General features: G+C 40.9%; 1 protein-coding gene across 1 annotated transcript in view; it reads right to left on the reverse strand.

The window, feature by feature from the left end:
* gas7b (growth arrest-specific 7b) overlaps positions 1 to 22,616 on the reverse strand; it is a 65,435-nt gene extending 42,819 nt beyond the window's left edge. Inside the window, exon 1 of the mRNA XM_005923766.3 lies at positions 22,183 to 22,616. Within this exon, the coding sequence (XP_005923828.1) occupies positions 22,183 to 22,362 (180 nt within the window). The 5' untranslated portion in view covers positions 22,363 to 22,616. The remainder of the gene's footprint in view (positions 1 to 22,182) is intronic.
* Positions 22,617 to 26,977: the final 4,361 nt, after the last annotated feature.

Genomic DNA, 26,977 nt, shown 5'->3' on the forward strand with positions numbered 1-26,977 from the left:
AACATTATGCATTTAGGCATGGAGGGTGGCATTACTTAGCCTTTTAAACTATAAGACCAATTGTATTTGCTAGACATTTACAAGTTCTGATCTTGGTCTTCAAATGATGCATTTTTAAGTATTAATCACTGTGAAACTCAGATGGTGAAAAAGCATGCTCTCTGCATCTAAACAAACTAGTAGGTTCTGGGTCAGTTCAAGTGTTGTTATGTGAGAGAATGATAACAGGAAGCACTGGGGAAACCAGTAATGAGTGAAACTAACTGTCCTGAAAGGCCACTCTGGGTACGAGTTTGGAATCCAGGAAACAGGAATGCACTTCATTATTATTAGAGGCACCTGGGATGAGGACAGACAACACATTTCTTAATGGAAACCATCTCATTACCCATTTAGGGGTAATCAATTGCTAGTCAGTAACTATTTAAGCCCAAAATGTCCCTGGAGAATGAATCCATTACATGTAACTGCTGCCCTCAGTGAAAGAAGCAGAAGGATAGGAAGGAAGGAAGAAGGATAAAACCCAGACCTCTGTGGTCCCACAGGGCTCGAGAGCATGAACACATGTCAACCTCGGGAGACTTACGACTATGTGTAATTACACACTCTCCGACAGCATCTCAGCTAAGTTTTCTCTTTGATGGTCTCGGTGGTCACTTTTATATTTGTCCTTCATGTGTCTTTGAAAAATCGTCTGGTAATTTCTTACAGAAATGAAAAGTGGTCGCAGAGAAGTAACGATGGATAAACGGCATGCTACAAAAGAAAATCAGAGCTATTTCCAGTGGCAGCAGTGACAGAGTGTGGTTTGTGCACTGAAAAAGAAATGGAAAGAGTGTAAAAGACAACATGACAGTCAAACCACAGATACAGCTACAGCAGAGCTTAGTGCTACAGTGTATGGTTGTGCCTGCGTAGGGAAGACGGCCTTCATTTACTTCGCACGTCTCTCAGTCAAACATGTGCTTTTGCAAATTCGTTTTCACAGTTTCAGAGTAGAATTGTGAAAACAAGACGAGACCAAGCCAAGGGTGTAAGCAAGACCCAATGTCTGACGTAGCAGCAATGCAGGAGCCAGCTTAGGGCTCTTATCATGTTGCGTTGTTATTTGGTCTTTGTGACACAGTAAATCTGCCTTTGGGCCCGGCTGTCTAGATGTTAATCGTGTTTTAGTGAAAGTTCCTGTCTGGTGAGACCTAATAACTTATCCAGGGAAGAGAAATGAGCAGATAGAAACATGGAACTCAAAAGAATCCTGAATCGAAATCTTTCTGGATTTACCGTGTTGGTTTTTAGAGCATCAAGTGACCATGTTTAACATCAAAAGCCATTTGCCAGATAATTATTTTAGAAATGATCCATAAAACCTTAATACCACATCATCTGTCAAGACGTCTCATCCAGGGTAAAGCCTAATAGACGGCTAGCAGCTACAGCTATCTGTGGTGGCATCCACATGCTATTCAAAGACGCCACAACCCAAATAATATAAACCAGTGGTCCCCAACATTTTTACGCTATGGACCAGTTTATGTCTGACAATATTTATTTTCTAGTTTGCAGTTTAGTCCTTGGTTTCTTAGTCCCTTTTGTCATCTCTCCCTGGTCCGTGTGTCTACCTGTCATGTTTCATGTCTCTGGTTAGGTTAAGTTCATGTTCTATCTCCATGTCTATGTCTCTGTGTTTCCTGTTTTATTTTGAAAGAGTATGGTGTTCTTTGTCCACTGTAGTTAGTGTTACTCTCCCCTGTATTGTCATTATGTTTCCTTCTTGTCAGCTGTGTTCTCATGTGTCTCCACTTCCCCTGATCACCTCATGTGTGTATTTAAGTCCTCAGTCTTGTTTTGTTCGTCGCTGCGTCGTCTGTTCAACTTCCCCCATATTACGCCAGGTTTCAGGGCCCTGTGCTGGTCATGTCCACGTTGCTTACGTGTATATGTTTCACAGTTCTTTGTTGTTCCAGCACAGAGTCCTGTTCATAGTTGTCTCCGTCATATGCATCGTTGTCACCCTGTCTTCGCTTTCCCTGCTGTCTGAGTTAAGTGTCAGTTCTTAGTTTTCCCAGTTCAGCTTCTCGTTTACCTTTGCCTCAGTGCTTTCTGTTGTTTGCCACATTATTCAGCCCAAATAAAGGCTCGCTTTTCATTTCAAGTTCAGTACTGTCTCCTCGTCTATGTCTGCACCTGGAACCTCACACTCCCACACACGGTCCGCCCGCCGCAGACCGTGACACCAAGCCTCAACGATCCGTGGCCCGGGGGTTGGGGATCACTGATATAAACTTTCTACATTTATAGCATTTATAGTTTTATAAAAATCAACCCCATACAGCTGTTGTAAAGGTAAACCTTACCTACAGTGACCCAAACAATTTTTTTAGAATGACCTGTAGACATTTTTTTAACTTTATTATTACACTTAAACACTTCTATAAGCAACTACAGCACTTAACTAGTTCATCTAGCAACCCAGTAATATGTATATTATTAACACTCGACAATAACACTGGACAATGGGCAAATTAAACTCACATCCAGGAATGTTTGCCCTCCAAGTTTGACCTTACAGCATCAATCGGAACGAGATTCTGGTCTGTTTTTATCAGAGGACTTCATTTACATACCATCGATACATCTCCAAAGCCTAAATGATCTTCCAGGTTAACAGATCTCATGTACTACACTAACAAAACACCCTTGGAGTTTTCTCTGCATTTCCTGGCTGCTTTCCTGTTGGCGTCTTTCTGTTGTTAGGTCACATGCTCATTATCAGTGAAATGCTAGGCCAGTATTGTTGTTCTCGGAGCTGAGCAGATATGGCTCTTGGTAGCAGGCAAAGACAGATGGGAGTGGGCTGCTTGAGCTGAGGACACATAATATGCAAAAACTCTTGGCCACGAAGACATTTTAGTTCATTTTTAGCACAACAATTTAAAAAAAAGAGTGTCTCTGAGTCTTGTGTTAAAATTCAGTCTCTTCAAACATCAACAAATTTCACAAGCGAGCAAAGTTTGGACCGAGCCACAAGAGCACAAGTTAAAACTCTCCTTCCTGACAGAAGTTTGTGACAGATCTGACAGCCCTGTCGTGGAAAAAAAAATAAAAATCAGATGTGAATGAGAGAATGGGAACACCTTGGCAGTGGGAAATATTAAGAATCTGAGAGCCAGCTTGCCTAGGCATATGCAACTTTAAATAATGCACCATTCCAGATGGTTAACCTTCCAAGCCCCAGACTGCCTTTGGCTCCACACTCATGTCTTGCCAGAATTGCCCCTGGTAGAGAAAGCAAGGACTCATCAGGGCCTGTGATGACTGATGAGCAACCACTATAATCGTTTCAGCACTCTGCGGGCTCTGCAGACCCCAGTTTAAAAGATAAACCTCTAATTGAAGGCGTATTAGTCATTTCAGATGTCATTAGAGAATCTTGAAGATAAGAGAAATATTAGTTTGAGCAATGATCTAAACGAGTGAATTGTGGTTTCATTAAAATGTCACTATCAGGTTGAAGTTATGAATACCATGTTTGTTTGTTTTTAATTCTGTCTCATCTTTTCCAGGCTATCGTTTCAACTGTTTACAGTCACAATAGAGGACAGAAAACATGGAAATACACAGAGGGGTATGGTATTCTTCTTAAGCTTGGAACACACCTTAAACAGAACAACAAGTTTTTACCAACTTACACAAGTCTTAAGACTTTGGCTGTCCAGGCGGAGCATACAATTTACAAAGGAAAATCTGATAATCTGAGCTCCATAGTAGAAAACATGCACAAGCACATTCTGCAGACCCACAATATGATACACACCAAGATGAGTTTCTAAAGGTTCAAAACACCAAACACACGTGGTCTTCCAAGATGACTTATCTCAAAGTTGAGAAATAACCATTACACATTTTCGGGAAGTCTGCATAAACTCTACATTCGTCTGGGAAAGAAAGAAGAAGAGAACATACTCAACGAAAAGCAGGCGTCTGATCAGTTTCTGCTACGAACTAAAGTTGAAAAACCAGTATCTCTGAGGATCCCAGTTCTAGACAACCTATTATCCTATTCTGACAACCTTGTGTGTTCTTGTATAAACCGGCATCAGTTGCAAACATACCTGTGAGTATACGGTTGATGTCTGTAGATCCTAGAGTTTGTAAAATGAAGCCAACTTCTGATAAAGTTGTTTATTTACCTTGACTAACACACAACTGATAAAACTGGCAGCGACTGGATTTGATGACTAAAAATGTTTACATATCATACACTACAGTGATTTGATCTGACAGCTTTCAGCTACAACAGACTGGGACTATCAACTACACTAAGGCTACATTCACACTGCAGACGAAAGCGCATCAAATCCAACTTTTTTGAGCCTATGCGACACATATCCGATCATGGTGCGACAGTGTGAACGGCACAAATCCGATCTTTTCAAATCCGACCTGGGTCACTTTTGTATGTGGTACTGAATCCGATACATATCTGATGTTTTAGAAAGCGACTGCTGTTTGAACGGTCATGTCGCATTAAATCCGTCTCTTACGTCACTGACACAAGACAGACGCCAATTATCAGCACCGGAGAAGACATCGTGAATGCTTCCTGGCCCTCCAGTGAAACTGTTGGGAAGACAACGTTAGAGAAGCGTGAACATTTTATTTGAACTGTTTAATCTGCAGATTCTGACAGAAATCTGCAGCTATCCTTTGAAGCACCGCTCCTCTCTAAAACAGCAATAAGGATAATTATTAGGCCATATGTAAATAACAAAATAACTTTATAACTTAAAGCAAAATTGGGAAACGTAAAGTCCGAAGTCTTTATATTAAGGGCCATCAGTCAAACAATACTGTTTGGTCTGGGTCTGAACAGAGTGCGTTGTGTGTGACGTCTTCTTTTGCGCATGCGGGACGCTTCGAGGGTTCACACTAGAGCGCTTTTGCTGTCGCATTTTATTTATAGTGAGAACAAGCAGACAAAAAAATCGGATTTGATCAAAAAAATTGAGCATTAAGACCTGCAGTGTGAACGTAGCCTTTGTCCACATTTCATCCATCAAGGCTTCAAAGCCACAGAGTGATGCTGCATTTTTTAAAATTTATGTTGAAGTTCTAGTTGATAAACTGCGATATTTGCCGCTGAATTCCAACTGAAGTTGCTCTATAGTCTGACGAGTTTGAGGTCTTTTGCTAATACAGCTATTAGAGCATTTCTTTTTCCTAGCTAAAAGGGTTTTTTTGCTACCTCTGTAGCAACTTTAGCTAGTCTTTTTGGACAAGAAAGTGTTTGTTCAGAAAAACAAACCAAACAACCAATACACCCACTCCACTCCGTCTGTCGAGCACCAAGTGGCTGTCAGATAAAGTTATCAACTAGTTAGCAATTAGTAAGGTTTGTCACTAGAAGTCTCAGAAAAGAAGTTTTTGTCTGTTGAATGTGTGACTGTAATTATAAAACCAATACAACAGAAAAGGGCAGTTTAGCTTAGTCTACAATTTCTTGTGCTGTTCTTGAGTGGCTTAAATTTTTTGTTAATAAAATATGAGTAGAAATGTTTGAATTATCGTCATAAATCTAAAGCATAACGCAAGTTTAATGTGCTTAAATGTACAAAGAGTGAAAGCTGAAATTGTGATTACAGCTGTTTTACAATGAACTATGGAGCCTTAATCATATTTTCCACAACTGTTAAATTTTACTTTTTGAAATTTGGATATTTTTTTTATCTTATCTTTTCCAAACGAAGCCACGAAATGCTCCGCGCTGCTATCATAAACAGATCCCAGCATTTTCTCCCCCCGATTACAGACATTTCCCACAAATCCCCAAACACAGGCAGCATCTCTTATTATGGAAAACAAAATACCTCATGGTCTCTCTATTTCAGGGACACTGGCTTCCTGCCTGGAAAACCAAGAATAATTTGTTAAATTCCCTTGGAAAATGCCTTTAAATAAATAGCTGTCTCACATTGAGGTCAGTAAGAGAAAAACAGCCTAGTAAACTAGGTAGTTAACCCTCCGCCCTTTAACAGTCTCAGCTGAGAACTAAGGGGAATACTAGAAACATTTCAAAGGAAGTTCAGACTCTGTTCATGATCTAACTTTTGAGAAAATGAGGTATACTTCAACTTCTATGCTATTTTAAAAATCCCTAAGATGTCAAAATTGTTTGCTGACTTGAGCAACTTGAAAATGCAGAATAACCTTCCACTGACATCAGACATGATCTTTTCAGATTGTGAGCTGTTTCCATCATTGAGCAACAGTCTGAGTGACAAATCCATCTGTAAGCTTTCGGCAGGTTAGCATCCTGACAACACAGACATCAGACTGTCCATCTAAGGCGAATCATCAGAAGAAACTGTCACTCGCTGGGATCACATGGTTTGAGAAACGCTGGTCACCCACACACTGGCTGTGTGGAGGAGGACCGACAAGCAGCCTTACTGATCCAGAGTTTCTACAGATTACTGGACAGGACTACTGCTTAGCTGTCATCAAACATGTCCGAGTGACTCAGTCTTTCCCGATTCGTGACAGGATGTGTGAAAAAAAAGAGTTTGTTTTTTTGATCTTGCATCGCTGACCTCTAGTGATCCCTGTGGAAGCACATGGATGTCTGAGAGGAGGCTTTGTCAGAGCAGCTGTTTGGCTTTCAGCAGGATGAATCCAGAAACAGAGATAATTTCAAGTATTCATATTTCATATGTAAGCTGTAATTGATGAGCCTACACTCCAAAACCAGGGGTCATCTATTTAAAAAAGCCCCTTGACACAGTTTTACACAGCTCAGTGTCCCCAGATTTATGTCAAGTACCTCCACGTAAAGGTTTTACCCTAATAAAAATAAAATGTTTTCAACAATTATATAACAAATAGTTTGTAGAAAGCCTATAAACAACTCAGTATCAGAAGAGAGTATCCTCTGACTCTTCACGTAACCCCAGACTGACTCCATGATGTCGTGACTCTGTGGGGGTCAGACCATCAGTTACAGATCCTTGCTCTTCTAATCTAAACCTTAAGTACCCTTTATCTTGTGAATCAGAAAGTAAGAATGTAGTAGACGGCTCTGATTTTCAATGAACCCATGAGAGTTCATGCAAAATCACAGCTCTGTCGTGAACATTTGCCTTTTTTTTCTTTTCTTTCTTTAATCCAACCGCAAATGTTTTAGCACCGAAAACAGCCTCGCGCAATCAAAGACAATCCAGGGATTTCAGTTGATAATACCAAATGGATCTTATTAAACATGGAACAGTGGAGTTAATAGATACACTGAATGCTGCAAAAAAATGTCACTGAACACAATTTTACTGCTGAATCATCCAATCAATCTTATGCAAAATGTATAGATTCCAGCTCCACATCCACATAAATGCACCAGTAAAGAAAATAAGGGCAAAGAGGGGGAATTATGCTCCAAGAACACTACATTTAAAAAACTTTATTTCCAAGCTGTCTGTCACAAGCAGCTACAAGCCTTCCAGAGATGTGTTTTTAGCCTGAAGGCAGAAACTCTAAACTACACCAAGAGAGGACTGAAACACAGGAAAGCAGGAAAAATCCATATTTTTCATTCCTAAACGAGCAGCAGTCATGCACAGGTAGGCAAACCAGGTAAGGAGCAGGCAAAACGCAAAGGCTATGAAAGAGTGAAAAACATCACATGTGGTTGGATTAGAGCAGGGGTCGGCAACCTTTCTGATGACGAGTGCCATCTAAAATTTCCTCAGAAGTCAATGTGCCATATGATTGCATTAGCAATAAATTTAATAACGCTCTATATGAACAGTTACACACTATGTAGAACCACTTTATAGAATTATATTTGTTTGCAGATGTTGGCAGCTATCAGCGAATAGTTATCAGCTATTTTGAAACAAGACTTTTTATCCATAACAGCAAATGAACTGTACAACAGAAAATGCAAATGCTATTTATGGTCTCCTCACAAGAATGATAAGAAAAATAAACTGGGCCAATATGGCATGTTTGTTAATACAGAGACACACATGTTAATGTGATCTCTGGTCTCCCACTCAGAGACACAGGTCTCCCAGTGTCCAGCATTCAGACGGCTACCTGAGGACTCATGTGAGAGAAAATCTGCTCACACAGACATGTAGAGCCAAACACTGTCAATAAGGCCTCTGCAATGTTCTGAAGACAGTTAAACTTGTCAGGTAGTGATGTCCAGCAGGTGAACATGCAGCTCCATGAACACGCACAGCTGTGGATTCCAGCTGCTTCGATGTTGCATTAACTGGCATTAATGCGAGACAAATCCAGCTGCTCATTAAAGCTTTCTGGTTTGATCAGAAAAAACATTGGTCCAAACACTTGAAAGTCCCAAAAACACATTGTGAATTCTGTCTCGAGTCTACGGATGTATCTGTGCATTTCCGTGGTGCTGATGCTGCGCTGAGCGGAAATGCGGAAAGCTAACAACGTCCCCCTCACCAGTAAGCTAAGTTATTTTTAGCCAATTACAAGTTGAATCTGGTAGTTGGGGTTGTTAGTTAAGATACCGTCATTAAGAAGAGGCACAACTAATGTGTCTATGCGAGCTGATTTGCGATGTAGCACCATGGCGCGCCATTTAATTTTTTAATGCACCCTTCTCAGATTAATTCACTGCGTGTCGTGCCCAGGGCTGGACTGGGACAAAAAAATCGGCCCGGGCATTTTGACTAGAGACCGGCCCACCAGGTATTAAAGCCATAAAGCCTTTGAATGAAAACAAACGCTGTTGTGACAGTGATGTACAGTCTTGTTGGTATATGTATGATTTCTATACATTTTACATCAGATAAAAACTTTGGTTGTAAGATTCAGATAATTATTTAATAAGCGCAGACATTTTAAATGAGAATAAGAAAGAATATTTCTTTGTGCCCCCCTTTCCCTGTTAATGCCCTACCTGGCCCCCCTGGCAAAACTTTGCTAGACCGCCCCTGCACAGTTAGCAGCTGTAGTTCTCCAGAGGCCTGGTAATGAACTAATCATTTGCACTCCATCATGCTAGCTAGTAGGAGTTATTGTAACTGACTGTAAAAAGTCAGCATAACGAAAATACACCTGCTGGCCTCCACCACTTGTTAATGTTACTGAACCTGTGGAAGCTACGCCATAGCCACCACCAAACAACTGAGTTATTTTTACACACCGGCCAGCGTCTGGCCAATCCACCACCTTTCATTGTTTATACCGTTACAAAAAAAAAAAAAATCATGAGCCCACCGAGCAAATGCCCGGTAGCCCGATGGCCAGTCCAGCTATGGTCGTGCCATTATTTAACCCTGCAAGCGTCCCTCGGGTTGCCGACCCCTGGATTAGAGGAACATGAGAGAAAAGCTTGACTACTGTAATTTCAAAGATGATCCAGCAAGTGGACAACTGGTGCTATATATAGGCTGAATTCCAATCCCCTACACCCTCTTCCCACATACTTTTACTTAGATTCCCTTCATCTGGAAGACCTCCTACATAAGATAGTGTTTTAAACCAACTACAGTTCAGTGAAACAGAATTTGTCCACACAGAACAGGCTTGCTAACCACACTCTGAAGGTACAGCACCTGCAAAAATGAGTGTGATTTAGTCTCAGTAACAAACAAAATGAATTGGCTTTTGTGTAAATACTGCATTCGTAGCCACAAAAGAACAAGAAAGAAGAAAATAGATGAGTTGAAGATTAAGGAAAGTGGATGAAATTGAAACTGAAAATGAATATTTTTTAATAACATATGACCTGAACACATCATCTGAAATTGGCTTTGCAGAAGCTAACACAAACATTGCTGTTTAAAGTTGTTCCTGTTTTCCAAAGCCTGCTGTTGTAGTTCTCTGTCTGTGAATTAAGAAACCGTTTTGCAAATGTAAGCATGACTCCATACAGAGTTACACATGATACAGACCGAGGAGGCAGATTAGGCGCTACGGCCGGTGACAGGACGGCCAATACGAATTTCAATATTTGTTTTTGTTTGTTTGTTTTTGTAAATTGCACCACAGAGTCGGTGCTGTAATTTCAGGAGGTACTGGCCCTCACAGCAACATGTGGATTTGCAGCAACAAGTGCAGGCAGCAACAGGTCAGCTTTACTGACTTGATACAAAGAATTATGGGTATTTCTAACAAATGAAATCCATGTTAATCATACTTCTACACCAAGTCACGGAATACGTACAGTGTATAGTCTGCTCTGCATTTCTGTGACAAGACTACAATGGCAGGAAGAAATAAGATCTCCCTTTCTACTCCTGGCTTTATGATGTCAGTAGATATCCACTCCCACTGTGGCTGTAGCTCAGGAGGTAGAGCAGGTCACCTACTGATCGGAAGGTTGGTGGTTCAATCCCTGGCTCCTTTAGTCTGCATGCCAAGTATCAAGTATCCTTGGGAAAGATACTAACCCCCTAACAAAGTTGCTCTCTGATGCGTTCATCAGAGTGTGAATATTGTTAGAAAAGCACTCAGTTTAGAGTCAGTGCTTAGGAGAATGGGTGGGATTGGGTGAATGTGGCATATTGTATACAGCGCTTTAAGTACTCCGGGAGAGTAGAAAAGCGCTATATAAGAATCAGTCCATTTACCATAATATGTTCAACCTTCCTGTTTGTGAGGTGCAGCCAATCAGAAAAAAGGTGGCTTAAAGGGAGAGGAAAGCGAGCAGTTTCAGATAGACATTAAATGGAGAGGCTGCATCGAGGCCCAGTGTGAGGCAAATAAGGTTTATCTTGGTCTGTGAATCAAGAAAAGCTAGTTCACTAGTAAGGTGCAAATATCAGAACTATGGAGTTAGCAGAATATGAGTCACTTAAGACAAAACCCAACTTTAAGTATGATTAGATTGATCCAATAGGCTTCTGTGGTGGTTCTAAGCACAGCCTACGGACAGCTCAGCCTATGTATCACAAACAACGTCTGTGGGCTATTCTCGCTTGTGCTGTCTTGTTTGTATTTTTTTTTAGGATTAGGATTAAGGTTACCACCTATGATGATGAAGTATTAATTCATCCCTGCTTGTAATCTGTTGGTTAGGTTGGTACATGTCTGCTTCAGTTATTACCAAAGATAATAACAAAGTTACAAGAATCCTGATCCTTACTCTAATTAGACCTTCAAAAACAAAATAAAATGCAGCCTGTAGTTTGCATCAGAGTTTAGTCGTTTCCTGCTGCATACAGTCGGGCACGTCTTGAGGAGAAACCAAACAAATTCCATCTGTACACACACTGGAGCAGAGTCGTAAACAGCCACCAGTGAGCATAAGCCACATACACAAACTCTAAGATGCAGCCTGAGAGTGGGAGCCATCTCTGGTCTGGAGTTTCTGCAGAATTGTAGCGAGGCATGCAGCAGCGATCTTGTTTCCCTGCTCACTCCATCTCCTAACGCTACATGTCAGAGAGGCATGGGAACAAAGGTGTAACAGCAAGTGGAAGTGTCTGTTTCCTATTATTCACTCATAAATACCTCCACCTTCCCTTTCTAGGGCGACACTGTCATGTCTGCACATCCTGGGTTCACACATGAAATGCTGACACTGATGTCTGTGTGAAAAGAACAACAGATGCCCAATCAACACCTTCACCCGGGACCAAATGATCTGATGATGATCCAGCCAGGTGTGGTCACAAAATGTGAAACTGTCACAAAGATGATATTCTTTCCCCTGACAAATAACATCCACAAAACAAAGTAAGACTGAAACTAATACAAACTAAACATTTTTGGGAAAAAGAAAAGGAAACAGTAAAGATGAAAGTTATACTGGGAACTGGCAAAATCTGATGTGAAACAAAAACTTTAAGACTCACATGCGAACCACTGAAAACACATCTTATCATCTGTGTTATGAATGGGCCTCAGAGGAGACTGTACCACTGACCTCCTTACCCTCTGGGCTCGCTCAGTGGGGGAGAAATTTCTCACATGCGTGTTGGGCCGCCGCCTACTAGACCTAAGGAGATAAAAGTGTCAAGACACAGCGAAAGTAAATGTAGGAGGGGTGGTGCAGTGAAAGAATTAAACAGTTCTTGAAGGGGGAAACAGAGTGACAGGGTCTGCGGACCATATCTTTACTTGGGAGACATTGTTTTGGTTTGGGCAGATGTGGGAGCCTAAAGCAAAGCCACATTCCCAGATTTAGAGACACATCAGACACTCGGGGAGGAGGAGGGATTCACATGCCTGTTTAAACATGCACTCAGTCACATAGAGATATTGTGCATATGCTCCCACAAACTGTCATTGTCTGTCCAATGCCTCATCGTTGAGCACATGCATATATGTGTGTGTGAGAGTGTGTTTCACTACAACAAACAAAGCCCGTTCTGTTACATCTTGCCCTCTACAAGTTTATGTGAATTTCACATGCCCTGTGACTTTTCTACTTCACCCGTACAAATAATGTCCTACTATGCTATGTTCTGCATGCGGAGGAACGTGCTCACCAGTGTGCAGAGCTTATCTGCACGAGCCTGCTTATCTCAAGATCGGATATGGTCTCAATCCTCTATTCCAATTTCCACTCGAGTACTAAACTCACTGAGCTCTCAACGGAAACGAATGCAGTTCTTGCCGTGACCAGCTGATAGTTGGCGCTAGAGGAAATGAGGCGTTAGATTTTACTGTGCCATCCTAAAACTACCTAGTCCACTCAACTCGAGTCTACTCTACTTGGTTTTTAGGGTTACGATTAGGTGGCAGTACCTGATACCAGATACCTTTCACTACATGCTCAACCCCGAGCTACGTCGAGCCACAAATGCAACGCCATCAGACTGCATGCCACTGATTGGCCAGGGAGTCATGACACTGGATGAATCATGAGAGTGAGTTCTTAACAAGAATCAAACCAATGAAGGAAATGGCTGACCACAAACCAACAGTGTGCTCTGGCTCTCGTCTTTTACCTAGAGTCTGACACAGATCTATACACTTATATCTATAGCAGTTATACCTTCGCCTCCATTCCCAAAAAGTTGATTCTGATCATCTCGACGTTGCGTTTTGAAACTATGTCCAGATGAAGGGCATAAACTTTTTAGGATTTCCTTACCTGGATGATTGAGTACGTATCAAAACATCGGCTCCATTATTGTGCTGTGTTTGTACCACATACAAAAGATGTCACGGGACTTTCGGGGTGCCTTGCTATAACGATCCCACCCACAGCGAGGTGGTGCTAAACTGAAATGGAAAACGACTGAAACTGAATAGAGTAGAGCAAAGTCAAGCCCACTAATTGCTCGTGGAAAAGAGTCATAAATGTTCCAGTTAGTACAGGTTGTCCCACCTAATCCTCCTGGTTAAGACTGTGTGTGTCATGTTGGGAATTACCTACTGATAGACTTCGTTATAGATGTTATAATTTATCTGGCGTTTCCCACCTGAACTGACTTGTTCCGACCTTACCCAATTCCAAATTGACCAAATTCTAGTTAGTTTAAATTGGGTTGTCTCAACATGTTCAATACCTAAATACCAGCAGAGTTTGGGTTGAGTTTCTAGGTCAGCATCATTTTGGATAAATTCTCTTATTCTCTGGTCTACTCAGGTTGGGTCTTGCGGTGCTTGGGATCTATAAATCTACTTACAGTGGATTTGTGTTTTTTCAGAGACTGTTTTGGTCCTGGGAAGATCTCCACCTCAAAGTCCATAATAAAATCCATAATACCTACAAAATCGGTGGATTTCTTCAAAACAGTTGATCCACTAGAGCACAGGTGTCAAACTCCAGGCCTCAAGGGCCAATGTCCTGCAGGTTTTAGATGTGTCCTTGATCCAACACAGCTGATTCAAATGGCTAAATTACCTCCTCAACATGTCTTGAAGTTCTCCAGAGGCCTGGTAATGAACTAATCATTTGATTCATGTGTGTTGACTCAGGGTGAGATCTAAAACCTGCAGGACACTGGCCCTCAAGGCCTGGAGTTTGACACCCCTGCACTAGAGAGTAGGAGTGGAAGAAGGAGCTGACTATCACTGCATCAACACATTTTCCAACTCTCAGCTGTGACCAGAAACTTTGGATGCAAAATAATAAGATTATGGCTTTAGGTAACAGAAGCATTGCCTCTGAGTCTCAGCACTGACCTGAAGGGTAGACATCATGTTTATTATTACACTGTTGAACAGAGGGAAAAACATCCCCTTGCAACACCTTTTAGAAACTAACAAGCTGACAACCACCCCCACATCTTCCAGTGATTACAATCTCATAGTAAGGAAGGAAGTTAGATTTATGTTATTATTTTAGCAGTATAATCTCATCACACAGAAACTAGACAGTTGTAGCTTACAAAAAGGGACTCCACCCTTTAGGTTTAGTACAGTTAACTAAGTTTCTAGAGGTATGGTTATACCTATTAGCAACATTTGCCTGGAGATGGAGCTGTACAGCAGCAACAGATTTTAAAGATCCCAGGAGTTCCCATGGGAGTCCACCTTCTTTCCTGACATGACCATATAATTTACATGCCTAAACAAGTCTATAATCCCAGCAACAAAAACACTCGATACATAAACTATTACCAACACCATCCATCTTCCATGTAGCTCAGACAATGCGTGCTTGCAAATACTCTTCACAGCACAACCCTCAGCCGAGCTCAGTCCAAAGAAGCTTTACACACATGAGTGAGAGTCAGATTTAAACAACAGTTTAATATGTTCATTCATTTTGAGTTTTCCCAGCACACAGATTTACGCACTATTACGGAGTAATGTGTCAACACATTTTGGCTGAATTAGGCCTAAGTGAAAGTAACTATGATTGCACTTTAACTGAGCTAATGTGTCTCATGCAACAATTTAAAATAGCTGCACGTGAGTTCAGCAGAACGATAGAAATGAAAGCATTCTACCTTGCTTTGTCTGTTCCAATGCACCAAGTTATTATTTCTGCAAGGAGATATATAAAAACAACACAGCTCATCTTCAGTGTCAAAACAAACAACAGATTGTGATTGATAAGGTGTGATTGTGAAGGTGGGTACTTCACAGTTATCCAGCTGATATTTCCACACAAACTGCTTTCCGTGACAAGTGACTATATTTCAGAATGACATCAGCGCAGGAGCGGTGGTGTTACTTTTCCAGCACGCAGGGGAAACACCTGGCTGTGCGCTGAAGACTCGCCAGCAGTCGTCTGACCCCCGGCATTCCACACTACGGATTATGCCAGCCTAAATCACCGTCCTAAAACCTCTACTAGAAGCCCCCTAAATAGCTCTCAGCGCTCCGGTTTCACAATAAACACAGCTGACTCTCTGCTGGGACAAGCATTAAGCAGACAAAGTGGTTCTCCACCATTTTCAGCTTGTTCCAAATTGCTTACAGTAGTTCCCCTGGCTACATGAAGACTTAATAATAAAGCATTTAAGCTGGAGGAAAAACAATATATACTGATATTAAAATATAGGAAAATTAGAATTACATCATTTTCCATGGAAGAAAACTCGCACTTAACCATAAGTTACTGGGAAACCTACACTAAAAATATTTTATCTATATGAAGGAATTGAGGGGGTGGGGAGTCTCCCTCCAGATGGCCCCAGGCAGCCCCCAGCTGCAAGGCTTTGGTTACATGTTAAGTGCCCATGTTGATAGTGTAACACTTCATGGGGAGCCCTGATTTGTTATGGAAATGTCATATATAGCCCCAGAGTAACGAGAGCATATAAGTACCCTCTGCCCAGTTGTTAAGGGCTATAACCCACTGTGTCAACAATTCAGTGAATTAAACCCATTTTAGAAGGGTCACCTCAGCATGGCCTGGATTCTGTCTGTTTATGCTGAAGCCAGGACTGCAACTACAAATTATTCTATTATCAGTTAACCTGCCATGTTATTTGCATAAACAAATTCAACCAGTGTGTGAATTGGCAAAAAAAAGCCTGTCAGTTCATCATAACCCAATTATTAAGTAAATTCATATGTGAATATGGTGTCAGGAGAGAATGTAGCAGGTAAGAATGAATGCTAGCCTATAGGATGACTTTGGAAATTAAGAAGAGGAAGCAAGTGAAAGGAGAGGTGAGGATTAAAAGGTGGAAGTTGAAGACTGATGCACAGAGTTCAGGAGACATACTCTGGATGCCAGGGAAGAGTTGGCAGTTGACTGAGAAAGGACAGACAGAATAGTGAGGAACACCGCCGAGGTGGTTTTTGGTGTATCCTCTGGAGAGAGGAACGTGGACAAAGCGACACAAGGGGAAGTACAGGAAAGCATTCAAAAGAAGAGGTTAACAAAGGTTAACAAAGTAGGAAAGTCAGAGAGATGAAGAAGTAGACAGGAGTGCTGGGAGGCTAGGCGTACTGCAAAGGCAGAAAAGGCTTTTACTGAAGTGTGTGAGGCCGGACCGAAAGGAAGGGGAAAAGAACTTGCACTGACTGGCTAGGCAGGGAGATCAAGCTGGAAAGGATGTGCAGCGGGTTGGGGTGATTAAGAATAGAGATGGAAATGTGCTAACGAATGAAAGGAACTTCTAAAAAGACGGAAGGATGGTATTCATTTGCTGACAAAAGTCCTCACATCTAAACTCTATGCAGTGATGTCATTCACGAACCATGCACGAACTCCTAATAGAAAAAAGTCAATCACTTCTTTAACGACCTGCTCTTTCATTTCCTCTTTAATAGTTGGACATTAAGGAGCCAAACAGTGATGTAATGTGTCATACCACTGTTTTTAGTCACAGCGTCTTTGGGAGCAGCATTATTAAATTTCTTATCAAATAAAAACTTGATTTTGCAAGATAACTGTGGGAGGATGTCATCTTAAAAAAAACATGACAGCGTGACTTTGTTTCTCATATTTGGCCAAATATTTGCAGGTAACTATGTGGGAAACACTTTTAGGAGCAGTTGGACACATTTGAACTCATTTTAATTCAATTTTATATGTATTTTATATGTAATACAGCCATTACATTAAAAAGGTAACAGGTACCTCCAACCCTTTGCCAAGTGGCTCCTTTATAGCGGTTAAGTCCTGATTTTATTATTGTGACATCACCTGGCAGCTATAGTATTGTGCAAAAGTCTTGAGTCACACACCAGTGATTTATATTTTGCTTCCAAGCAGCCAGACTTTCTTGTAATTTTTTATAGTGATCTTGAACAATCGTTCCCCAGGCTTTCTCAAGATCTCCTCTTTGCACACTGGCTATTGCCTGACCATTTTTTCTGTTGTCTTTGTTAAGCCACTTACACTGACCTATGAATATGTCAAGCATAGAAACACCGAGGTCAATGAATGAACCACATAACATAACCAATTTAAAATGGTCTCTTTAAACACTTTGTTACTCGCTGCCTGTTGCAATGACATGATTTGTTCCCATTTCTTTGGTTGAATCTACAAAAGCCTCCAAAACTAATACAGTCTGATGGCCATAAACCAGTATTTTTGCACCAACAAGGTGATTTCTCCTTTCCTACAAAACCCTGGTCACCATGATGTGCGTTGTATCCCATCTTCACAAAACAGATGTTAGGGAAATCTGCTTTTGTTTTATATGTCAATAGGGCCATATATCAGAATATTGGCTTTTTGAAGTATTTGTATCATTCTTAAAAATCCTGTATCGGTTGGGTTCTAATTGTTATCAACATTCCTGAAGAGCAAAGCTTGTAAGCTTCCTTATAACATGTATCATTTTCTTACTGCTTGTCTCTGACTCAGTCGGACTACGTTATAGTTATGTCGCAACATCCTTGCAATAACGTTGGGGAGTACAATGTTACAATAACTAATGATATGTTCACAAGAAGTCTAGAAAAGGTCCATGCTGTAGTAACCATTGTAATTAAATTTAAAATTAGACCGTAAGTTGTACGGTGACAAAGAATAGATGAAAATAAATCCTGAAAACACAGCATAAGATAAACACAAGCAAATATTAAATGTGTTTTACTGCTAAGAGTTCAGCTTTTGGTCTTTAACAGGCAGTTGTTTTGAATATTAGCCCAACTTTAAAGCAGCAACAAGTGTTGGTCTGTTAAAAACAGCAGAACTACAATGTGAATGATTCATTATGCTCAGAAGAATGACGCTGTTTGTAGAACAAAGCGACAATGCTGAAGATGACAACAGAGCCAGGTCACAGCTCCATTGTTAAATGTGCCAACTATACAAAGAGATTAATGCATGTCCTGTATTTATGATCACTTATGATTCTGAAGGTTAGGGAGCGGAGTTACTCTGCACCAGAGAACAGATTTTTTTTTGACAGAGGTTTGAATACGTAAACTAAATGAGGAAAATACAGAAGTGGCTTTTTTTTTTTCACTATTAGTCATTTCATTGTGCGATCTTACAGCCTTCAAAACATGTCTGATCAACCTACAGCCCAGATGACACACTGACTGTGAAATCTCAAGTTTCAATATGTGTACTTTAGCTTACATGAAGTGGGAGGTGAACCTTCATTCCAGATTATAATGCTATAATCCTGGTAGTAGAGTCTGTGTTGACAGAGGTATACTTAGTTTCTGTTTTCTTTAACCTAATATTGCATTAAGCTCATTAGGACAGGATTAACATTACAGGGGTGGAAAGAGGTGGTGGGGGATTAAATCTTTTCTTTAATCACTGATATCTTAACTGCTTTTCTGCTCTGAATTTTAAACTCTGAGGAAATATGGGAAACAATTTAAATCTTATCTGAGAGTAATTACCTTTTTAACATTTCTTTCATACAAGATACTCCCAGCAATGATGTCTGTGCATGCATGGGTGCATTGCAAACTGTTACTTCCAATAACTAATTGGGCAGCTTTTAATGACACCAGTTTCACAACATGCAAAGAGAACCGGCTGAGTTAATGAGGCGTAGCTGTAAACTCAGAGCTGAAAAATGAAGCAAATGTAGGAGTAAAAAAACAAAACAAAACTGCAGTTAATCTAATGGCCACTTGAGGCAGACATGTAAAAGAGAGCCAATGATCATCGACTCCTATGTTAAAATGACAATCTTTACAACATTGAAAAGAATGTTTAGTGCAAAACCTATTTTGGTTTATATGTTTACGATCACCTTAAGTGTATATGGCAGTTTCTATATATATATATAAATATATAGAGATAGATAGAGAGAGAGATAGAGAGAGAGATACACACATCACCCTTTTGAATTTTAAAGTTAAAATGTATTTTATAGGGTTGTGGCCACTTCGACTTCTGTTTTTACCTCACTCGTGGAACTGGTACTTTTGCTAACTTTTGGGTTAATCTCACTATAACTATCCCCCTACAATCATAGTTGGGCAAGTAAATTAATTTGGGGACAACCTGCACTTTGCTGGAAAAAATGCTGTTCATGCTAGTTTTAGTTCATATTGTCAACTAACTGTTAGTTCACTCAAAGTTAATGTCATTAACTGTTTCTACCCATGTTCTGCTAATCACAGGGGCTAGAGCTCATCCTAGCTGATATACGGCAAGAGGGAGAGTACACTCTGGACAGGCTACCAATCTGTTGCAGAACTAAGATATATTACATACAACTATTCATATTCTCATTCATATTCATACCTATGGTCGGCTTTAGAATCACTACTTAACATAACCCAGTGTACGTCACTGGCCTGTTGGGGAAAACAGACTGACTCATGCTGTTAGAGAACAGGGGGAAAAACACCTTACCAGCTCAATATTGAACCAGCAAAGCTAACTGATGAGTGACTTTCCTCACTTTACTCTTGTGTCATTTCTCTGATGTGTAAGGTTATTTTTAGAAGATTCCACTCCGGTGCAGACAGGAACTGTGGGTAAGCGGTTACTTCTGGCGGTTGTACCCACAACATTGAATATATCAAACATGATCTGCAGACCGCAGAGTTCTGTGGGTTCACAATAAACTGGGGAGAAATTTTATTTGTGTGATGAGTCACACCTTGTTTCAGATAAGCAAGCTATTGTTTCCAAATGCACCCGTGTTTAAGGGGTGAGCTCTTTCCTCACATTGCATCAGAGATTTACAAAAAGTGCCAGTGCACCCAGCAGGGGAAGACTGGCCGGTTCTACAAAATTATATATTCTGTCATCTTTTTTAGTATTCTTACCATGAGGACTGCACCTAATCAGAGTTTTTAAGAGCATTTCAAAGGTGATTTCTGGCCTATAACATATCGTAGTGCATTCAGTCTAGCTCTGATGCAACTAGATTTCATCCTTCATCCACAGAATAACAGCAACAATGAAGATTATACCAGTAAGAAACAAGCAAATGTTTGTTTTATTGTGCTACTGATATGTAGAATTTGCACTATGCTTAAAAGGACTGCTGTGTTATCATGATGAAACAAAAGGTTTGAAGCCAGACAAAGATGACTACAAAGTCATGCAAAATAATCCTAAAAATACAAGACACAATAACTACAGGATGGGACAAAATCAGCAAAAAGACACAAAGAGACACAAAACAACCAAAAAACAAAAAAAGGGATAAAATAAGTCCAGAGAAACAATGATCAGAAAAATCAGAAAAATATTACTTCAAAGACAACAAAAAACACCTAAAGATACAAAAACACATAAAATCAAAATGAGATGAAATGTCGTCAATGTCAAAGACACAAAAAGGAATCACACATCCTTGTGGAATGCAGCCTTCTACTACACACCTGTGAAGTCTTGTAATTACATCTCAAACAAAGCTGACACAATCTGCCCGTGGACCGGCAGACAGTCAGACAAACAGACACCTGCCAGAGCACACAAAACTATGTTTGTGGTACTTCTTTCCAGGACCACATTTTTCCTAGATGACACACATGTATGTACACACATGCACATGCCGCGGTGAATCATTTCGAGTTATTTCAGTATTCAAACTTCTTACAGTAATCTGGGCTCTGGTGCTGATCAGTCTGCGAGGGAGCTTTAGCTACCTCTGTCCATGCATCAGTCAAAGCAGCAATGTCCCTACATTTAGGTCTTACCAGTGCACATGTGGATATTTTAGATTTAAAAACAAACTACCCATCATGCACTGACTATGATGAGGGAAACTGTCCATAGAGATCTTTTTAAAAAGCTATTTTTGCTGCTCCCTTGCTATGAGGGGTCAACACAGCGGCTAGCGACGCATGTTTGATTGACCAGTTTTACATCGGATCCCCTCCCTGACACGACCCCAAAGGGGGTTTGTGTTAGCAGTGTAACATGGGAGTGTATGGGGCTATAGTTCTGACTTCTGCCTGGCCTTTACTCATTATAAAAGGCAACTTTTCACACCTTTCAGTGTCATGATTCATTAAAGTTATTTGGAGCCATATCATACTGAAACTCATGATTAAAACACTAACATGTGAACATCACCCTATTATTAGACAGAAAGACCCTTCTGCCATTTCATTTCCAACATGTTGCACCTTTAGAGCTCACTGTGGTTTGCTTGATGAAACTCTTCAACCTGCACCACCCGACTGCCCCACCCATCAGCTCTGTCCCTAAACTGGTCTGGGACCAGATAAGAGATGCTGTGCTTGAACGGTCTTTTGTTTTACCCCTGCAAATGGCCCTTTTTTCATCAGCACCATTCAGCTGTCACTAATCAAGTTTCTGCATATGCTATCTAGATAAGATAAAAATGCCATCGCTGAGAATGCTGGGCTTAGTGCCCAACAGGATTGTAACCAACTCTCAGAACACAGGGTGGTGTCAAAAACCGACTACTCCTCTCAGAGCCATACATGCCGATGTTAAGGTATGAGATCTAGTGAGACTTGTAGCAGCAGTGTGGCTAAACCCACAGAGGGGATAGATAGGGCGAGGATTGAAAGGTTTTGACCATGAAGAGCAGTCAGGCGCACAGAGAGGAGACCTGAGCGCTTCATTGGAATGCGTATGGAATGAGGAAGTGCGCAGCCGCTCAGCCAGGCGGAGAGGTGACTGCTGGGAAGGTCTGAGTTAATCTGATAAGCACAGCACGGGAAAACTATTTGTTAGAGCATCATTCAATGCTGTCTTTATCTTCAAGTGTGCATCTGTTGTTCAAACCAAGCTGTTACTGTGTGTGTGTCAAGAGTCACGCAGGCATTAAAAATACACTTTTCTGCTTGTTTTCATCAAAATTAAAGCCAAATAAGTTCAATTTACTCAAGCACATTTTCATCTAATGCAGTCCTAAAAAGTCAAAACAATCGATTCTGCAGCCTTACCTCCAGGACCTGGACGTAACTGGAGGGGAACCATCCCCTGGCTCCATCCTTCTCTCCCTCCCACCAGCCTCCAGGCAGAGCCTGGACCACCTTAATAATCTCCCCTGCCTCGAAGCTCAGTCCCTGCTGGTGCTGCTCCCCGCTGAAGGGGTACAAACTTTTGCAGTGCGATCCCGACATGACCACTGCTCACTCAAGAAGCCACACGACGATGATGATGATGATGATCTCCACCACCCTCAGAGGAAAGAGCAAACTTTTTAATGGAACTGGAGTTTGGTTTTTAGGGCTGTAGAGAGGCGGAGTGAAACTGTGGAGAACTTGGAGAACAGGTTGTTTTCCTCCCACTGTTGGTACCGCCGCTACCGCTGCTGCTGCTGCTGTCAGGACGCCCCTCAGCGCTCTGCTCCTCCAGTGTGCCTGCCAGCCTGCACGCTGTCTCAGAAACTCGTTACAAGGCTGTCAAGTAGGAAGAACGAGGCAGAGGAAAGCGGAAGTTGGCTAAGTTTCCCTTTAAAATAAAAGCACAAACCTCACCACGGGGTTTTTTTTTCTGTAATTGAGCAACGCGTGTGTACATATATTAGTTATATGCCATGCAGGTAAATAAACACACAAATGAGACAAACCGAGAAAATACGGGACACTGCACAAGAAAACAACATTCAGTTTTTTGTTTTTTTTGAAACGATGAAATTAAGAGTTTGTTCATCATTAATTTAGTTCAAAGCATTAAAAGTGAAACAATTATTTTTTTTTTATGTTTGGACTGATTTATTCTCATTGGGAAACGTCTTGATGTATGCTCAATCATCCAGGTGAGTAAATCTTGACTGTTTATAAGACTGGGGAGACCTGCAGTCAGCTGAGACTGAAGAAGTCACTTGGATGAGCGACGAAACGTTTCTTCCACTGAAGACGGTATGTCCAGATGAACAGAATAAACTTTTGGGGAGTCATTGTGAAACAAGCCTCCCCACCTACCTTTAAGACAGCTGGGTGGGGGGTTTTGTGCTCACACCCATAGTCCGTCCCTATGACTAGATTCGGGACATCCCCTTTCTATAACATCACGAAGACAAAAAATGACTGAAACAAAGCAATCTGAAACCTGAGAATTTGACTCACATGAGTAGCTGACGTCATTCTGTGCATGCTTTCAGATGTTTTGTTGGGTATCTGTTTTCGCCACAGAAACCTGGTGTATGTGCACGTGGGCACTTTTATGTTTTACTTTGACAAGCTTAACCGGAAAGCTTTTATCATAGCGTACTTGACACAAGAAAGGGCTGTATCTCCACTTTTACTCAATTTCATTAAAATGAGGAAGATGAGTCATAGTTTTTCTACTGCTTTAACTTTTTGGGTTAGTTTTTGTGAATTTATTTATTTCTACATAAATAAATAAACAATGTGACTGTTTATCTTTTCATCAATCTGTGTTATCTACCTTTCAGTGAGTTTATTAGGTTTGCACTGAGGAGTTTTGCAATTCTGTTGCTGCATTTGGGAAGTTGGTTGGCACCACAATAATCATTGCGATCAGTAGAATACTACTGGAGGTGAAAGCATGTTTAGTAAAACAGCGGAGGCTAGTTGTCTAGTTACCTAAACTGTTTATTTTCACTTGAAGTGAAGCAGTTGTACTAGGAACCAATGCTGTCCTCAATATGAACATGATCACATGAGCCTAGACTTCCTTCCTTTACCCTATTCCAGTGTGTCATGGCATATCATTGATTATTCAGGCAACACAATCAGATCAGCATGAGGCACAGTAAGCAGAGACCATATTTCACAAAAAAAGAAAGCTGATCACTCACAAATCAGAAGACAAAAAATTAGATATTAAACAACACAAGTACATGTTAACTCAAGGCTGTGTGACATAATGTAATTAGAGGATTAGTACAGCAGTTTATTACTATCCTCGTATGGCCACACTTTCACTACACTGCTGTTCAAAATACAAAAATAAGCTAAACAATAAACAACTAAACAAAAAAAATCAATAAAGAGTTACTTTGAATAAAGCTCTTCGGTTGCTTCTTCTCTTTCATCCTTTTCAAACTGTAGATGACAAGCTAACAGATTTGAATGATTTAAATTAGTGGCGTGTTCTTTTAGAGTAAACAATCATCGAAGAGTCTTGAGCAATAATGCAGCCACAAATAAAAGGCTCTCTGCTACAGACTACTGGTTATCAAGCAGAAGTGCGAGTTTGTGGAGCACAACATGAAACTTTAATTGCTTCACAAAAATGCTGCAAAAACAACTGTTTAAATTAAGCCCACAATCATTTCATGTGACAACAAGACTTGTCACTGTTGTTGGGTTTTTGGGGGGTTTTCTTGTTTTGTTTTTGTTTATTTTTGGAACTGGTCCCATTTAGACTTTTATTTGGTTTCATGTCAAGTTCCAGAATCGTGCGATCTGCTGCATATTCCACACACATACACAAATACCCACACATCAAGACACGCAAGATCACATACTCTTTCTTACTGAACAGACCACTCTGATATAACCTGAAAGTACACGTCCTTCACTCAGACTGCTGTAACTTTGTTTTTGTATCAGGTGTGTAAAGTCTTTGTCTTTAACCTCTCTTTAAACATTTTTTCTCATCAGAAAACACACCTGTTATTATTTGGAGAGTGCTTATTTGGGAGAATTTAGACAACAGATGGAGCTGATGGAGTGCTGCGTACCCAGAGTCAATAAACCAAGATCTTTTGAGCATGATTTTTTAATGCGTTTGGAATAACACTGTCAGTCTCTCTTGAAGTGAAGTAGAGTATTTAACCTACAACTAGCCCCTGTGAGCAATTTATAGCTGTTCTGTAATGCATCAGTACATTAACAATTCATTAAAGCAGTAGCAGTAGCTTAGAGAGAAGACATATACAAAGGATTTAATGTTGATAGAATGGCACCATCTCACCTAACCTTATTGTGCGTTCGCATAATGCTTGACAGATATTTGAGAATTGCAGAAATGTAAAGTCTTCCTTCTGAGACGGTGTACTGCCTGTTGCACAGGCCTGGACCTCTGCACAGCAACTCTGTCTCACTCAGATGGAGACTCAGAATAATAATAATAATAATAATGGATTGCATTTATATAGCGCTTTTCGAGAACCTCAAAGCGCTTTACAATTCCACTATTCAGAAGAGCTCCAGGAGGAATTTCAAGAAGAGAAATGTCTCACAAAGCTGTTCAGAAGAGAGGTAACGATCTAATGTGGTGTTTCATGAGTAAAGAATTTAACGTAGAATTGGTTTGGTTGCAGTCTGGGTTATTGTCTATTGATATGGCTCCACAGACTGAATATAAAAGACTAGGTCTGAACAATGAAACCCATGTGGGACTTAACACTGGATTGCTTTTAACGGTTTATAAAAGAAGTCCAGTTGGTCTATGGGACAACGTCCAAATGCTCCTTTGATTTGTGACCTCGATAAACACTTTTATAGTGGGCTTATAGTCTCAGCCGCTAATCTCAATAAATATATCATGTGGTTGGCACATACATGCAGTGGTTTAGGTAAACTTTTAAAGCAAGCTGATCTCTAACCAGAAAACAATGGCTGATGTCACCATGACCGTGTTTTTAATGCACAAGCTTTGTTTGAAAAAAAGCCTCAGGCAGTTTCTGCTTTTTTGTCCTAAAAGCGGAAAGCGCTCTCTGCCTTGAATCTCTACATGAGAGCTGGAGAGTGTGGAGTTGGCCTGACTCGTAGATACAAAGCAGCTACATTAATAAAAAAATACACAAGGTTGAAATGAACCAGTAATCATCCTTAACACAGTCCTTTACACTTCTCCTCTACCTGCTACATAAAGGTCGCTGTGGAGGGTCTTCAAATGTGCCCCTCAGTCCTCCAACCTAAAGCAGAGCAGGTAATGTGTTAGTCCCTGTAGGACAATTACTCCTCTCCATTTCACCCATTGAGCAGCCACCAGTGCAGCGCCTGGGGAGCAGTGTGTAGGGATGGTACCTTGCTCAGGGGTACCACAGGATAGGCTCTCAGTGGATTCGAACCCCCAACCTTCCAATCAGGGGGCAACCACTCTATCTACTGAGCTATCCCTGCCCTAAGGTTTGATGGACCTTCCTCACACACCTGTCCAACAAGCTGCTCAGCTCTTTTACAAGCTCTCACACAAGCAAGCGTTCCAAACGGATGCTATTCATCAAGTTGCAGCTGACCACCACAGCTTGGTGGTAAATACTGTTCTTGAGTTCCTCTTTCTGGATGACTCACTTGTGGAAGTCACACCCTCACATCCTCAGGCCACAAAGAAGAGCTCCAGTTTGACTGTGTTTCTAAAAAGCAGGGCCTAAAAAGCTGCTGCTCACATCTGTAAACTGCTGGCTGACGCAGCAATTGCTTGCTTCTCCCTGGCTGCATCTTTCACACGGGCTTACTTCAACCGGGGCTGCACATTGGTGGCCTGGAACATGGTGAAAGACATTTACAAAAAAATTCTTAACCACTCAAAATCCTTCCACCTCATGGACTTTGATGAAAACCTCACAATGGCTAGAGATGGCATCATCTCTGCACTCCATGACATGGAAAACAGAGCAAAGCAGGCTGAATCCAGCTGGACTCCCAATCAGCTTCCTACTCAGAGTGAAGTTATGTTAATTCCAGCTGTCTGAAAATGACATGAATTAGCATTTTTTCTTTTCCTAATGTTAATTTCATATATTTAACTTTTTCAGATGGCGGAGTCATGCTCTGTGGAGACTGAAGAGTGGAGTGGTTATATATATATATATATATA

Source organism: Haplochromis burtoni, unplaced genomic scaffold (assembly GCF_018398535.1).
Source record: "Haplochromis burtoni strain Fernald_Lab_line unplaced genomic scaffold, NCSU_Asbu1 Contig_71, whole genome shotgun sequence".
NCBI classification, from domain to species: domain Eukaryota; kingdom Metazoa; phylum Chordata; class Actinopteri; order Cichliformes; family Cichlidae; genus Haplochromis; species Haplochromis burtoni.